Source organism: Balaenoptera musculus, chromosome 4 (assembly GCF_009873245.2).
Source record: "Balaenoptera musculus isolate JJ_BM4_2016_0621 chromosome 4, mBalMus1.pri.v3, whole genome shotgun sequence".
NCBI lineage: Eukaryota > Metazoa > Chordata > Mammalia > Artiodactyla > Balaenopteridae > Balaenoptera > Balaenoptera musculus.
In genome coordinates, this window is record NC_045788.1 from 29,647,347 (window position 1) to 29,664,828 (window position 17,482).

Consider the following 17,482-nt stretch of genomic DNA (forward strand, 5'->3'; position numbering starts at 1 on the left):
ACCGAGCTTGCCTTTGAAGAAACTGGTTACTAATATGGCATTTCATTTCTGTCTCTTTCCAGCCTCCAGCTTTGCCTGTCATACAAGCATGGCATGTCCTTTCCCCTAGTATCTCTGCACCCATGCACAAGGGGAAGTATTGGCAAATGCAGATGGAAGTTGTTTTTCAACCTTTGCAGGGCTTTGTAGGTTTCATATACCACTGCCCATACTCTCATACAAGCCCACCTCGTGATAAACACATTTGGACTCAGAAATGGAGTTGGTGGGAGAACTGGCTTGACCTTAAATTATGGAGGGATGAAATGTCTTATGATTGGGTTATTTATATCTCTGAAATTCTCCTGTCTCTCCTACTCAGAGAGGTCTCCCACTTGGAGACTAAGACAGCTACAATAGAAATTTTTTCTCCAAAATTGTGACATTGGAAGTTAGGACTCCCCCAAAACCTAGGGAGCTGGATTGCTTAAAGGGCACATAATATTTTCCTATAGAATTGCAGCAAGTTCTACAAAGGTGGTATCCTGCACACCTATTCAAGAGCAGAAGAAATGAACAGAGTACATATCAGAACTCCTGTCCATTGAACAGGCAGCAGCTAATTATACTGAAATTTTTCTTTTCATCCTAAGCTCCCCGTTGTCATTGAAGGACTCCTCTGACCTCTAACCTCTATCGTTCTTTAATGAGTTTATCATGTTTCCAGCTCTGTGCTTTCCTTTTCACCTGCTGTTCACTTTCTTTCCAAAGCTGCAACCCTAGGGTCTAATAGTTAAATAATTTGGGAAGTTTTGAGTTAACCAGGCTTTTACACCAAGAATTCTTAGAGCTTAGGAAATGTGTGTGATGAATCTTCAAGAAGATTTGTATTGTGTGCACTCTTTTTCAGGCTTTTTTTTCCCCTAGACTTTTTCAAGGACATGTCACAGGACATCTGTTTAGTTTAGAAGATGCTGATGAAGTTTCAGATAGAGACTGCTATCTCTTCCTCTGTTCTGGGTTGAATTGTGTTCCCTCAAAAAAGACACACTGAAGTCGTAATACCCAGCACCTCAGAATGTGACCCTATTTGGAAATATGGTCTTTATAGAAGCAATCAAGTTAAAATGAGGTCATTAGGGTGAGCCCTAATGCAATACTACTGGTGTCCTTGTGAAAAAGGGGAATCTGGACACAGAGATAGACATATACAGAAGAAAGATGATGTGAAGAGGCATGGGGAAAAGATGACCTTCTACAAGCCAAGAAATCCCTGAGGTTACCAGAAGCTAAGAGAGGCCTGGAACAGCACCTTCAGAAGGAGCGTGGTCTTGCTGACACCTTGATATCGGACTTCTGGCCTCCAGAACTGTGAGACAATAAATTTCTGTTGTTCTAAGCTATCCAGTTGTGCTATGTTATTATGGTGGCCCTAGGAAATTAATATATCCCCTAATATCCATTCTTCTAGCTAGATGGTAGGCAAATTGGGTTCATTTTTTCTCTCTCTACTTCTTTTTTTAAAAAAAATTGAAAATTTTTATAATAAACTTAAAAGTAACAAAAATATTCATTGTTCTCCTCTTCCATTGTAATAGAATATCAACTTTTAGCTAGGCAAATGGGCAACTAGGCTAGAGGTCAGCAACATCTGTAAAGGGCAAGATAGGGACCTATCTTAGGCCTTGTTGGTCATGTGTTCACTGTCACAACTACTCAATTCTGCCATTGTAGCAGGAAAGCAACCATGGACAATATGTAAACAAATAAGCATGGCTGTGTCCCCATGACTCTATTTACAAAAACAGGCAGCAGACCAGATTTGGCCCATGAGCCATAGTTTGATGACCCCTGATCATTGAGCATCTATTGCATGCTAGGCTCTGATTTAGGAGCTGGGGATACAATAGTAAGCAATATAGTCAAGGACTCTGTCTCCTGGAGCTTGGAAAGCTCCAAGCTGTGTCTTCAGCACCTTGTGCAGTGCAGGGCACACAATGTGCAATCCAGAAATATTGAACCAGTAAGTGATTGACAGTCCCCTGGCAGGAAGAGATGAACCAAGCTTTGGTGTCGCTGGGCCAAGGGGAAACTCTGGGCCCCCTGAGATGCTAACTAAAGTCCAATGAAAGAATCTCCATTGACAGTTTGATTCCTTAACAAGGCAAAAACAAACCAACCTACATCAATAAGTTCTTATATGCACCAAAAAAAAAAAACATGTACAAGAATGATCATAGCAACATATTTCCTGGAAACAACCCAAATATCCGTTAATAGAATTATGGGTAAATGAACTGTAGTATATTCAAACAATGGAACACCATACAGCAAAGGAAACGAACAAACTACTGCTACATGAGGTGACACAGATGAATCTCAAAAATATTGCAAACTGAAACCATCTACTCCCCACCCTGAGCTTGGATACTGAGAACTGACACCATAAACCGCTCCAAGGCTTACTGTTTATTAGGATTTTATTATTCCATAGTCTTTGTTAGCATAGCTTTACCATTCCAGGACACTTTTGCCCAGGCAAACAACTTTATTGTTCATTATAGGAACTTCCTGAAAGACCTATCATCTCTTCAATAGAGAACATCAACCGTTTCCATCTCAAGAGTCTTTGAACCTCTCACCTCAAAATCCTTGCCTTACTCTTCCCAACAATCCTAAAAGATATCATAATTCTTATTAATCCTATTCAAACCTTCCCATCAAAAGACTCACCTTAAACCAGAATTAAAATCTCAAATTCAACTTTTTCCTTCCCCCTCCAACACACTACCAAAGCTCTTTCAAGGTGGTGTTCTCCCTGACGGCAGTAGGCAATACACTCAGCTTTGTCTTATGAACAGATTGTCCTGGTGATATGCCAGGAGCCAGCATTCAACAGCATAATGTGTAGTGAGAAAAACCAGACACCAAAAAAACATGCTTTATGCTTCAATTTATATTGAGTTCAAGAATAGGCAAAAATAATCTATGCTGATGGAAATCAGAACTGTAGCTACTCTAGAGGTACGTATTGCCTGGGAGACGACATGAGAGAGTTTTCTGGGTGCTGAAAATGTCCTGTATCTTGATCTAGATGGTGGTTACATGGGTATAAACATATGTAAAAGTTCATGGAGAAGTACATTTTGTGTGCATTTTACTGCACGTAAAAAAAGGAGGATTTAATAAAAGATTTAAAATTTTTTGTTAAAGTTCAAAATTTAATAGGTGTCAGAGATTATGGGGAGAGCTGACTGTAGTTTTTAAATTATTGCTTTAGTCAAGGGGTCGCCTTAAATGACATGGAGTCAGGTATTGTGGGAGATCCCAACCTGGCGACCTCGGTTTTGCTTTCAAACCCTTCTAGGCATCATCTACACCTGAGACAGGAGAGGTCACTGCCATTGGCCTTGAACCCTGCACATGAATCGGTGATATTTGTACACATGTAACAAAGGAGGTTGTGGTGAGAATTAGCGATTGGAACACACAATCTTCCACTTCCAGGATGCAACTTTTGAATATAGACATCTTGAAACAGCCCTTCTTAGGGACTTATGGTGTTGCCCCTATAAAAACCTAATGTGTGGGATATTGCATAAAGGGACTCACCACCCCTTCCTCTATTGTAAGGATTTGGTTACATCAGTCAAGATTACATCCAGACTTGTGTTGACAAACTTGGGGGTGGAGACAGTGTAGATGGGTTCTGCTCTCATTATTTGTGGGATTCACCCATGTTGTCTCATCTGCAGTAGTCTGTTCCTTTTAATTGCTATATAGTAGGAAAATGTGTGTACATATGTGGTGAGTGTGTGTGTGTGAGAGAGAGAGAGAAAGAGAAAGGGAGGGAAGCTGTTTGATCAGTTCCAAGAATTAACATGAAATCCAGCTCCAGAAAGGCCTAGCAGACTTCTATAACTGCAGTAATCAAAATAAGTATCTAAATTGACAGAGATACACACACACACACACAAATATTTCATGCGAAAAGGGAAGGAGGAGCAATTTGTACTAACTTTGGGTAGGTGACTCAGTTCCTCTACTTGTTCAAACGCGTTGGGTCATTTTCACAAACCAGGCTGGGCCAAGTCCTATAAACCCATGCTGTTGTTAACCCTCCTCTCATCTCAGAAAAGTAAAATGAGGAAAATTCGGGCTGTGCTACAAAATGTCCTGACAAAAGGCCAATGCTCAAAGTAGAAGTATTTCATTACTTTCATTTTTAAAATGAAAAAACAGATACATATTTGATATTTATAAAACATCTCATTTAGTAGCTAGACCAAGTAGATACCATGTACTTATGTTTCCCAAACACAGAGTGGGAATTATGGCTTTCCCCATAATATCTTTAGCCTGTAGTCACTGCCTATCTCACCTGGCTCATCCCTCCACCTAAATTCAGACACAATTATTCTCCAGTGTTTACCATGGAATGATTCCTCTGTTCACCCACAAGAACAATGGTTTTCTTGTACACTTGGGAAGTGTCCTTTAAAGACTGTGGACTGCTTCCTGAATTTTAGGAACTGAATCTTTCTTTTCTCTTTTTTGTTTTCTTTCCAAAAGTAGTATGTGTTTATAGGAGACACTTCAGCAAGTATAGATAAGCAAAATGAATCAAGACAAAAATCACCCAGAATCTGATCCAAATTACTTTTTAGTGTATGCATATGTTATAAATATAAATATGCATAATATTTTACTGTGTTGACTACATTTTATCAAACCAGTTCCTTGTTGTCAGACATTTAAGCTCTTGTCATTTTTCTAGGTATAAACAATACTCCCAAAATTATCCCTGGAAACTGAACATCCTTGATGATCCTCTTAAAATAAAGGTCTAAAAGTAAAAATATTGGGTTAAAAAGGATGGGCAGACTTTCTAGATTGTCTCTTTTCTGAAAAATTGCACCAAATCCCATACCCGTTCATACTAGGGTAAGTGTCAGAGGAAACGTAATCAAAGAGATCTCACACACATACAAAAAAGAGATTGTAGTGAAGGTACCATTCCATCAATTTCCTTAGATTTCAATTCAAGAGATTTCCTTTATGCAGGTGGTTATTTGCAAATCTGGTAACTATGGTAAAATGATCCTCAGAAGGAACTATCTAACCTTGAGGCCATGTGTGCTATTCAGGTGATTCAGTTTCTACAGAAATTGTTGTTTTTATGTTGCCAGGTGATAATAAGCTGTTTTGGTACAATCCCTGAGGGAATTTCCAGCTGAATTGAGGGGTTTAGAATATTACAGACCCAGAGTCTGAGCTATGAATAGAAATAAACTAGGGTAGATGGGAACTTGTGTAAGCTATTTCCTCTGGACAATGGCAATGTCTACGTGAAAGGATTTACAAACTAGAGGAAACTCTGAGTCACTCAAATTTGGGCTCTGATGGGGATGACTGAGGTCACAGGGGTCTCTTTGGTGGGTGGAGAGTCTGAGTTCCAGTGTTGGAGGAGACAAGACTCCAGCACCTGGGCAGGGGCAGCAGAGGAGGTGGAAGGGGCCAAGGAAAGAAGTGGGTTTTCATGTTTGACTGACCTGGATTTAAGCATAGTTTTTTCACTTGCTAAAGATGTGGCCTTGGGTAGACTACTTAACCTTTCTGGTCTTAGACTCTGTACAATGGAGACAAGTATCCCCTAATAGGGCTATTGAGAGATTTCAGTAAAATAATGTGTGTAGAAACGAAGTACAGTAATTGACACAGAACTCAATAGTTGAGTTGCTATTATTACTATCATGGTTAATAATCATCATTTCCATTTCCTTTGAGGATAGATTTAGGAGGGAAAAGTGCTTATGACTGATCATTATGCCTCTTTTTTGGATGCAGGGTTCTTAACCTGGTGTCTAAGAACTCCTAAGAGGCCCATGGATAGATATCTGTGGTGGGAGGAGGTGTTAAACTTGGATGGGAAAAAAATTTGTCACTGTTTTTATTAACATCTAATGAAAACTTAGTATTTCCTTTATTGTGACTGCATGCAACAAATTACAGCAGTATGATCAACACTGATTGTCCTTTGAACAACAATACCAAATTACACATCTTTTCAATATCACATTAAAATTGTTGCATGTATCTCAAAATATCATTCAATTGGAATCATATTTCAAAAGTACAGTAGTTTTTAGACTCCCCCCTCCTTAGCCCACTGCTAGATCACACGTGATCATTGTTTTCCAGTCTACAGATGTTGGTGTGATGGAGCTGCCTATCAAGACAACTATCTTATAATTTTAAAAAATATTTTGATAAAATAGTCAGATATCTGGGTTTACTTTGTCATCCTCTGTCTTTGTTTTATGCATTTTAAACAGCATTCTTCAAAGGAGTCCATAAGCTTCACCAGACTGCCAGAAAGACAGAGGCACAAGAAAGATTAGAACCCTTCTGGCAGGAGGCCTGGCTCTCAGGAGGAGTTCTGCTGTCTAACAGCCAGTGAAGCTTCTTTATTCACTAGCTTGTCTGTTGCATAGGCCAATAAACACCAAAAGCTGACAATTTCTGAAGACAATTCCCAATAGGTCAGGGGATCCTGTCACTGGAGAGAGCCTAACGGTACAACAGATGTAAGATCTAGGGGGAAAATGTCTGTTACATTCCTCAGGAGCTGGATGTCTGGAGCACCCAGTGGAAAGGAAGTTTGCCTAACTAGGATGACGGCCCAAATGCAAGGATAGCAGAGGAAGGTGGAAGAGGAGGGAGAAGATGAAGAAGAGAAAGTGGGATAAAGAAACCAGAAGACACAAAGCCCCTAGCAATGGAGACCGTACAACCTGCAGACTGGAAAAAAAAAAAAAAAAAATAGGAAGAAAAAAGGAGGAACTTGAAACAAAGGATGATGAAACTAAACAACAAAACGGTAGTGAATACTTTATTTGTTGTATTTAAACAAGCAAATTTGGGGGGGTGGTATTTCCCCATGGTCCTCCCGCCCTTCCTCCCCCATGTTCCCATGATGATGATCAACTGCTTTATTCCGTTCCCCATCTTTCTTCTTATCCAATTATCCAGGCCTTTCTCTTTTTAAATCTGTGATCCTCAGTCTTGTCTTTGAAGGACGAAAAGCTTTCCACGTGTTAGGAAAATTCAGGATCTGGTAGTCCTTGAGACAACTCGCTGCATGTGTATTTTGACTCATTCATGTGACTTCGCTCATTCTCAACCTGTCCTCCCGCGCCAGGGAAGTATCTGTCTCTTTTATAACACGACTCAATTCAAAAGGCCCCTTGTTAGAGATTTGTAGGCATGCAAATGGGAAACACCATATAAACAGTGAAAAAATACATCTTTTCAGATTGTTGGATTTTCTCCTTATTGGTCTTAAAAAAAGCAACTAGAAACCTTTCATTTCATAAACACGTGCACATATAAATATTTACAGTTGTAATCAGAATGTGATATTTATCCTTGTAATGTTTCTCAAAAACATGACCTCAGCCAGAGTTTATCTCAGGTAGGCTGAGAACTGTCACTCAGTTTGTAAATTACCTCCAGAGTGTGGTTTATTTTCTCATTCTGAAAAAAAAAAAGAATTTCTCTACTAAGTTCAAACACTGACATCCCGTGAAGATGCCAGTCTTTATACACACTTATAAAAGTAGAACATGTGCTGTATGATACACTAGTACAAAGTTTTACAAATTATTACAAGTAAATTATATAAATTACAGTGACATTGAGGAAGATTGTAGTTTTATCTTGGGGTGGTTCTTCTAGCAATCATATTGCTGTAAAGAAAATGAAATAAGCATCAGGTTCTGATCAGGCGAAACAAGGATGACATTTCAGTGCTTTAAATTCCTGTTTTAAGCAAACATAAAGCAGACTGATCTCAGCTTCAGCAGAGGTTGGGTCAACAACACTGAGAGCTTTGACCATGCTCACAAAATGTTTCCTAAACAAACCAGACTGTTGTCCTTCCCCAGTAAAAGCTGCAGAGAGAGGCCATAGAAACTGCAGTTTACGATGCTTGGCTGGCTTTGAATATGCTTGGGGTGGGTTTTTCATCTCAGGGATTTAAGAGATAATGCCTTGGGAGTTTCGCACTGATGGGGGCTCAAGGCAGGCAACTTTTGAATTAAATGCTACAGAGTTACAGATTTGACTCATCTACGTTAAAAACCTTGCTCTTTGAAACTGTCGTTTGTCTTACAAACAAACGTAACAGATCTGACCCCCAGTGTCTGGGAAGAAGCCTCTCTACAGTGACTCAGATGGGAAACCCTGTGGGACTCTTGGCTCCCCCCACTCAGAGGAGAGTGACATTCTGCCGAACCACTACAGCAATTTTGGTCGTTGACACTTATGCCCGTCCCCCAAATGCACCGGCGCTGAAGTCCAGTGGGTTCTCACCTAATTTAAACTCTGCCTTGTAGGAAATTCAAGGCTAAAAATAGGTTATTTTATAGTAATCCCAAGAGGATTCTTTGCCTCCCCCCAACCATATTGCCTGGAAACGACTCCAAATTGAAGGCTTTCCACTCTGCTGTTTTCTTGGAAATTTGGCAGGCTCCCAAGGCAATTATTAGTCTTGCTTTATTTGCCTGATAAGGAAATCTAGAATTTTATTTTAACTTCCCCTCAAAAATCGTAGAAAGTTTCCATCTATGTTCAGCAAAGTTTTTCATGGTAGCAATGGGCTTTTCGTTTTCATTAGGTTTTGTCTTATTTTCAAAGAAAGTTAGGAGACCTTGAACCAGAGAAGTGAATGATTAGGAAAATACAAATTAGTAAGTTTTTGTTTATCTAATCCTGCTTTACAGAATAAGACATTAAAAAAAAGAAAGAAAGAAAGAAAGAAAAATTGGACCAAAGCTGGACTTCCATCAATTCAGTAATATATGTTTTTTAGGAAAATACAGAAACAAAAACTTTCCTTACTAACAAATGCGTATTTCTCCTCAAAATCATATCCCCAGGAAACAAGTGCTTCCTGGTTTTCTTTCACCGTGAAAGGCTTTTAATGAGCTGCTATTCAAAGGCTACTAGTGATTCTCTAGGCTTAGCTGTTTGGGCATTATTGTGACTCCTTATTAGGAAGGAACTGTAGAAAACCCAACAGAACAGCAAGTGCTGCATACAGGTTAAGAGCAGAAGCCGTGGCATAAAATGACCCAGGGTTTGAAGCCTGTTACTCTCTTACTAGGTGATCTTAGAAATGTTACTCAATCTCTGCATCATAGGCTTTTCTGGAATAGGGGTTTAGCACAATGCTTAGGGCAATGGATGATGGCTGTTACTTGTGTATACTAGTTGGGAATGTGAGAGCAAGCAATGAAAGGACATTTCTTTTGTGTCTCTGCAACCAGAGCAGGGGCAGTGGGTTAGATCCTGAAGGGGCACTCTGTCTATGGGTGACATTGTTTTATATACACAGGGCCAGCTACAGAAAACCAAGATAACCCAGTGACTGTGACACTCAAGGAAGCTTGCTATTGAGAGCAAAACTGAATGCTGTCAATACTATGCCACAAAAAATGGAATAAACACCGGTAGGTGGAGCAGGGTTTGATTTTGGCTTTTTTCTCTAGGATGAAAACAATGGTGCATTTTTACACAGGTTCTTACCTGTTGGCGAGAGCAGCAATAACCACAGATGCCTCCAAGCACCCCGTTTATTATTTGAAAGAGACACAAGATGAATTCAATGCCACCAAGTGCCAAGAGTATAGAAAACAGAGAGACATTCCATTCCACTGCATGCTTGGGTTCAATGCACTGGGACCACGTGGAGCTATCCAGAAGGTAACTGTGGATAAAAAGAGAACCTTCTGACATATGGCCACACCCAGTGGGATGTCTCATGAGCATACTTTTTGTGTGGTGTTTTTTTCATTCATCAATAGATTTCTTCAATGCCCTATATCAGATTCTTCCAATCCAAGTCATTCCACAAAATGGGGAATTTAGCCCAGATCTTGTTGCCGTAAGAAACAAAAAATTCAACAAAGATTATGGAACACTCGGTGTGGGTTAGACATCGAGACAGAGCTGGGGATATAATGGCCTGGGTTCTGTCCTGGAAAAGCATCGCTTAAGAGAAGAAACAATAGCTAATCTAGTGTAACCAGTACACTGATCAGGTAAACCAAGGGTAAAAGGGCCCTTGGAAGACATAGAAGGGCCCATAGAGGAAGGACACCTAACTTAGGCCAGGGAGAAGAGCTGCTTATGCATCTAGCCCACAGGTCTGAGCTCCACGAAGGTAGGAACCAGACCTATTCATCACTGTATATCCAATTCCCAAGCCAGTATCTGGCACATAGTAAGTACTCAACACATTGGAAAAGTCATCGAATGATGAATAACAATCCAAAGTCACTGTAAAATGTTAGCAAACCATACTGGAGTCATTATCTGAATATATATATTCTTCATGAAATAGGATTCAATCACGTGGGGAAAATCTAAGATTGACTTAATTCCACTAAGAGATCTGGTATAATTCTTTCCTTATCACTTCTTCCTACCACAACAGAGCAAAAGGGCTACAAATTAGAGACCTCGCTTTGGCATGGTTCATTGAGCCAATCAGAAATTCAATTTGTTGATGACATATTAAAAAATTCTGTTCTTCTGGCCCCGTCTTTCTGCATATAAAGTGGAACAAAAATCCATAATTTCAGAACACAATATAAAAATATTCATTGGCTCCACTTGGCTATTGAGCAACTAATCACCGGCTTGTTATTCCCCATATTGAAATCTCTGGACAAGTTGAAATTAGGAATAACACAGGAGCAGGAGGTTTCTTGCAGAAGCTGGGGTGGATCACGAGAGGGGCGATAAAATAATCAGCTATAAAAAAGTTTAATGATACTCTCACCTCTCCTTGGATTAATCATAATGTTTTTTAGAGGTGGGTTTGTGCAGTAGATCATATGTTTTTGTATACATGTGTAACCAATTTGTACTGGTACATTCAGTATGTTCAGAACAAAGCATGAGAAGTATGAGCTGAAAATTCATGATCAATAACAATTTCGAACACCAAAATTTCAAACTCCTGTGAGTACTGATTTTCCTTCAGAAGCTACCATTGGGCTGTACCTGTTGAAAGCTAGTAGATAATATTAACAGCTAAGAATGGCAGTGCTCATGCTGTGTCAGCTTCTGTGACAAGTATTTTATACACAGTATCTTACTAATCCTCCAGACAACTGCCATTGGCTTTATTTTACAGATGAAATAACTGAGGTACAGAGAGCTCAGTTCACCTTTTCCTGGTTACTGAGACAGTAAATGCAGAGCTGAGATTGAACCCAGGTCTGTCTAATTCCGTATTCATGATCTGATGACTTCATTATATGCTACAAAATTCATGGGAGACAAACATTCTTGAAAATATAAGGGCAATTCAGATTCATTATTCTTATTATTTTCACTCGTGAATCTCATTACTAAACCTTTCAAAATTCAAAACAGAATGTCATTCATTTATCATTATGTACATCAGTTTCTATCAGCTATTTCTGTTCTTTTCTCAATAATGGATAAGAGATAAGTATCAACATAAAACAATGGAGCCACTTAAATTTTCCTGATGTTAAAGTCATGAATAAGATCTGTCTTATACAGCCTGATCACTTTAAATAAAGGGTGTGTTATACACAGTTATTATGTTATATGTGAGTGTGTGTGTGTGTCTTGGGGGGGGGGGTGGTATGATTGACCCTGGGCTTTGGTTAAACTCATATGGTTTTCATCCATATTATGTAAGGATTCCATAATATTTTCTTAGAAAATAGTAAAATTAGCCAATTGCTCTGGCATAGTATACACACTGTATAAGCACAAACTTGACAGCTAGGCTGCCTGGGTTCAAATCATGACTGCCATGTCTTAGCAATGTGACTTTGGATACGTTACTTCATCTCTCTGTGCCTCCATTTCCTCATCTGTAAAATGGAAGCAATAGTGGAAGTCACCTCATACCGTTATCACAAGGACTGAGTCAGTGAATCCATTAAAAAGCTTCTCTGGGTCAGAGACTGGGCATTCATCCTCGGATACCCCTTGCCTAAATTGTGCCTGAGTTCGTGAGAATAAACCTGGTTGAGACGATGGATGAATGAATGGTTGATGCCTTTTTAGTTTGATGGGTTTACCACTATACACACGTGGTGGATAAGAATGTGCGACCTGATGGGGGTCAATCACTTACCCTCCCTCCGTGTTGGCAAAGGTGTAGTTCCATTGGCCACTGGCATCAAGACATCTTGGTCCTTCCGCTAAGCCCAGTGCGGCCACAATGACGCAGTAGCCAGATCCTGCAATTCCGATGAGAGCGGCCAGGACAGAAGAAAACATCTAGGGGAAGGAGAATCACCAGAAGTGAGGCACAGAGCGTCGCAGCTACCTCTTAGGGACCACTTCCCCACCGGCGCAGAAAAACCTACCGCGCATCTTTTGCCGCAGTTTTCGTGGCCGCCGCAGCCGCAGCAGTCGTCCTGTTCCAGCCCCATGAAGATGAATGCTGGCAGGAGCATCTGTTTAGAAAACACTCAAATTAAAGTCATTGTCTTTCCCCAGGTCCACAGGGTCAGTCAGGCTCAACATCTTTTGGTAAAATATTTTTCTTTCTGACACTGTTGAAATGTCTTTGGGTTAGGTTGACAAAATATCTCAAAGAATGTAAACTCTGAGGAGAAAAAAAAAACCTCTAACGTGTAATATCCCTTTGTTTTCATGTAATGTATCACATTAGGTAGGGTCAGGGTTTAGCATGGGAGGGGTAAAATAATTACCTATAAATGTGTTAATCCATAAGAGTTCATAACATAGTTCCAGAGGCAAACTCTGTTTGGAAACTATTAAACCCTGTCTTTTAAGTCTGTTTGTTTGTTTGTTTGTTTTCCCTTGAAAAGCATAGAAGATAACAACAAATCTTCAACAGAATAACTGAAACTTTTTTATAAACAAGAGAGATGAAAGCTCTGTATAATAGAGGTGAAGTGCTTCTTTGAAGACACAATTGCATATGGTTGTAGCTTCACAATAAAGCTCTTAAAAGAACATAAGTTTGAAACACTTTGAGTTCAAGATCAAAAGAAGTTTAAACAAGCAAGGTGTTGTCTTAAAGACAAATGATTATGAAATTAACTGTACCTCAAAAAATAAAACAAAACAAAACAAAAACAGACCTGAGAACTAGTGGGGAAAGAAAAGACAAATGATTATGTTAACATGATGGTAATGCTTAAATTCAAAGCAGATTTGCCATACCATAGTTAGTGTATTAAGTCTAAGTATCCTTTACTTGACTAAGAAAAATATTCTGTATGGTATTAGCAATTCCATAAAACTTCTCTTCAAAATTCTCAATCCCAGCATTTCAAAGTGGCAAACTCAACTTTGCCCACATTATTTCCATGCTGTAGTTGAAGCTAATACTTTCAGCTCCCAGGTTGGCAGGCAAATTCCTCTCACTTCACTTCAAAACAAACCTTGGAACAAACAACACATTCCACTATTACCTTCAGACACTGATTTGTTGCTAACTGAAGGATTTTTCCTAAACTCCACACCCCAGGCTTACATAAAGGAGAAAATTTATAGTCCTTTCCCAATAGCAACGCACTCACAATTCAATATTTTTCTGTCACTGATGCCTGAGAATAAACAGCAGAGAATTTGGATCCAAAACTCTGTTGATTTAGACAGAGAACCAGTGGACTTCTCCCAGCGCCCCAGAGCAAAGGTTAAATGACTACCTGCTCCAGGACTAGAAACGACAGTTTTCCAAATCGGATTTAAAAGCTAGTATCTGTTTCTAGCTGTAAAGTAAGAGAGCTTAGCAAAAAAGTAGTTCACTTTTCGTTGAAAGGGGATTTTGTAAAACAACATCTAATCAAATCAATACACTATACCTATCTCAACTTTCATATAATCTGCTTTCAAAAGAAGAATGAACAAAAATCCTGGATTTGGAAACATACCTCATAGAAAACTTTCTATGAAAACATCTCGTCTAACGAGAAAGAATTTTTTAAGGCTGGAATGATTCTGAATGACTTACCAGCAAACCTCCTCCTATGATGCCAGAGAAGAACCACACAAAGTGGCTAAGATGGTCTTCAGAAGCGTACTTTGTTTCCCCATTGGGAAAGTACAGCAAAATATTAGCTACAATGCAGAGGATGGCGAGCCACACCAGAGAATGTCCTATGCATCGCGCGCATTTCCCGTAGCACATAGTGGCGGAGTTTATTTTCTCCCCCTTCACTCTGCGGCTTGGCTCGGTGATGGCCCAAATCAGATGAGAGCGTGCCCGTCTGCGGAGAAAGCAAAAGCCATTCTCAGCCCATTCCTGCAACCTCTTAAATACTCTGAGTTCTAAGTCACCGGGTGGATGAGGTACTTGGCTTTCATTGGTCCTGATTGCAGGCTCCAGTTGGGGTGGGGGGGAGGTGGGGGAATGTCCCGCCCTTCAAATGAAATCCTTGGGATAAGCGAAACCAGGGGCAGGACGTGAGAAACAGCCTCAGTCACAGGCAAGAGAGAAGATGATTAATCCTCCACAAGGAATTCACTGTGTAACTCCTTCGCAGGATAAAAAAAAATCCACAGGAAAGTCTAATATAACTTTCCAGTAAGTGCCAAGCGTCCACAGCATGACAGCTCTGGTTGAGGCTGTGATTTTGTTCCATGCAGCTGTCTGGACAGCTTCCAGTCTGAGGGCTCTGTGTTCACTTTCACCTCTGCACTGATTTAATCCGAGACCTGGGGCAAGTCTCCTGAGCTCTGAGCTCGTTTCCTTGTCTGTTAAAGGCAAGGTGTCCAAGCCATCACCCATGGATTTAAGGAAGCTTTTGGGAAAATTACAGAGCTGCCTTCTTTCCTCTGCCTCTGGCGTGCTCGGCAGGACTGCACCTACTGTCCAGCCTTCCCGGACATCTGCCTCCAAAACAAATCTGGCACCAAAACAAAGGTGGCGTTAGTCAACACAAAGGGCTCAGGCACCTTTTTATTCCTGAGTACTGCTGTCAGGCAAAGGGTTGCCAGGAAGGTCCAAGGGAGGCCTAAAGCCTGGGAAAAGGATTAAAAAGAATAAGAAAGAAAAAGAAAGGAGCGGGAGAGAAAGAAACTTGGCAAGCAGAGTGGGGAAACAAGATTGAGAGAGTCTGGAATTACTGGGAGAAACACACATGGTTGAGCAGGGGCAAGCGGTAGTCTACCAGTCAGATCTGTTGCAGGCTCAAAAGGCAAGGCAGAGAAAGGGTGTTAGACTAACTTTCTGGTATGGTTATCTTGCAGAAGGAGGGGTCAGATTCTGAATAATTTTAGCCCTTGAATAGCAGGTGGCACCAGCCAGCTGGGTGGGGGGAGGACTGAGTGGAGGGCTGGAGGGACCACATCACCAGGACAAAATGGTGAGTACAAAATAGAGGCAAAAGGTCAAGATAAGGAGTTGTTAGTTCAAAAGAGGAAGGTGAGCCCCACTGGTGAATCTAGAAGCTCAGGCTGAGGCCAGAGTCTGAAGGATTCGGATCATATCCAGAGGGCAGGACACATACCAAAACTGAGCAGCCGGCTGGGGTTAATGATGTGGGATCCAGACTGGGAAAAGGACCCAAGAGGAAGCATATGGCCTGAGTGTACTAAGAAGGATGTGTATCCAGACTGGCCTAAGAAATAGATGGATGGAAAACTGAGTGCAGACAGGGAAGCTTGAAACCACCCACCTGCTCAGTTATAGGGAGGCAGGTCTTCACAAGAACATTAATCCATCACCACCATGCATCCAAACACCAGGCACGTGTGCCCTCTGTCCTGGCTTTAAGTCCTACTGGAAACGGGATTCCACTGGTGTCAGGGTCTGGGGAGGCAGCGCAGGTGAACGACTGGGTCCTCTGTTGAGGCATCGTCCTGCTAACCCTCACCTCTGAGGACCTAGCCCATAGATAGAGGTCAAAAAGGGGGAGAGAGACCCTTTGACGACTTTGCCTCCAAGTGCTTAAATCCCCTTCCTCCTTCTCTACCCGACCCCTACTGTCAGTGGTGCAGGGAGAAGAGAGGGAGGCGGGGGCTTGGAAAGAGAGAGTCTGAGGTGACAGCCCAACTCTGCTCTCTGCCAGCTTTGAGGATCAGGAAAGTCACGTACATTCCTGGGACTCTGTTTCCTACTCTCTAAGACAAGGGGCAGGACTCCATCAGTGGTTCTTAAGTTTCTGAGTCTTGTAATGGTATGGACCCCCTTCCCCAGAAAAAGAAATGTACATATATGCAAACACACACATTTTTCATTCCATTCCTGGGGGTTCACGGACTCCCTGAAGCCCGCTAGTGGATCCTTTCCCACGTTTCTCAAGGTGTGGCCTGTCCAGAGACCACTTGCATGACAGAGACAGATTCCTGTTCCCTTGCTGGACGTACTGAATAGCAATTTATCAGGGTAGGGCTCAGTCACCTGCAATTTTTTACAAACATTTCAAATGGGTCTTATGTTCACTCAGGTTTGGGGATCACTGGTCCAGTCCACAGCCCAGGTTAAGTCTCATTTGTATTAGATGTTCTCTAAGGCCACTGTCACCTCCAATGGCACCTCAGCTCTACCAGAAGACAGTGCATGCACGAATTGTGGTGACACGTCACAACTCAGCATAAGGCACTTTCAGGTTTGAGCTGCCAAAATTCTCTTGTAATATGGAGTCCCTTGCCCTTGCCCACCCTCTGCTTCTACCCCTCAGCTGATAACCTAAAGCAGGGTCTTTTCTGTTTCAGCTCTTGGTTTAAGACCAGATATGGTTTTCTGGACAACTTCTTTAACCACTTGGCTCTGGTCCTAGCCAGACTTTGCCCAACAGATGACCCTGGCCTTCTTCCTGGCCGTGAACTCTCAGTTTCCTGTGCAGACCTTATTGCCATGGGTTTCTTTCCACTCTCCAAATCCCACTGCTGGCCGTTCCCCCACCTCTACCTTCCTGTCTTCCTTGTTCTGAGTCTTATCTTCTTCCAGGGCTTCAAGCTGTAGGATTCTACTCATACATCACCTCAAAGAGGCCCTTTCCTAGGACCCTACCTTATGATGCTGTGCCCCGCCTGTTACTCTTCATCACATGCCCCTGTTCTGTTTTCATCCCAGAACTTATCATCCCTGAAATTATTCTATGTATTCACTTGTTTCCTTTTCTGTTGTCTGTCTTCCCCTCTCCTCCCCTCTGGCTGGGGAACCCTTTCTGCCTCGTCCACCATTGCTTCCCCAGTGCCTGGTGCATAGTAGGTGCTCCGTAAATTTTTGCTGAAAATTGAATGAATAAATAAATGAATCAATGACTTTTTAAGGCTATTCTCAGCAGGCTGGTGCTCCAGTCCCTCAACTCTATTTTGCCTCTCTGTGAGCCCACAATCTCATCCAGAACCCCCTTAGCTTTGGAGTCCACAATACTGCTCCTTGATCCTACCACTGCCTGGCTATTTGTTTGGGGCGAGTTATCAATGATTCTGTACCTCAGTTTCTATCATTCATTTGTTCACCAATGTT

General features: G+C 41.3%; 1 protein-coding gene across 1 annotated transcript; it reads right to left on the bottom strand.

Annotated features, from left to right (window-relative positions):
• Positions 1 to 6,858: 6,858 nt before the first annotated feature.
• Positions 6,859 to 14,304, bottom strand: TM4SF1 (transmembrane 4 L six family member 1). Its single transcript, XM_036851581.1, has 5 exons — positions 14,018 to 14,304; positions 12,399 to 12,488; positions 12,164 to 12,309; positions 9,568 to 9,748; positions 6,859 to 7,727 (listed from the first exon to the last, which is right to left on the bottom strand). The coding sequence occupies exons 1-5, from the start codon at positions 14,192 to 14,194 to the stop codon at positions 7,713 to 7,715; spliced, it is 609 nt and encodes a 202-aa protein (XP_036707476.1). The 5' UTR covers positions 14,195 to 14,304; the 3' UTR covers positions 6,859 to 7,712.
• Positions 14,305 to 17,482: the final 3,178 nt, after the last annotated feature.

Coding starts and splice junctions, on each gene's coding strand:
- TM4SF1 (XM_036851581.1), bottom strand. CDS start 14,194: ATGTGCTACGGGAAATGCGCGCGATGCATAGGACATTCTCTGGTGTGG. Junction 12,489..14,017: donor TCATAGGAGGAGGTTTGCTG/GTAAGTCATTCA, acceptor TTTTCTAAACAG/ATGCTCCTGCCAGCATTCAT. Junction 12,310..12,398: donor ACTGCGGCAAAAGATGCGCG/GTAGGTTTTTCT, acceptor TCCTTCCCCTAG/ATGTTTTCTTCTGTCCTGGC.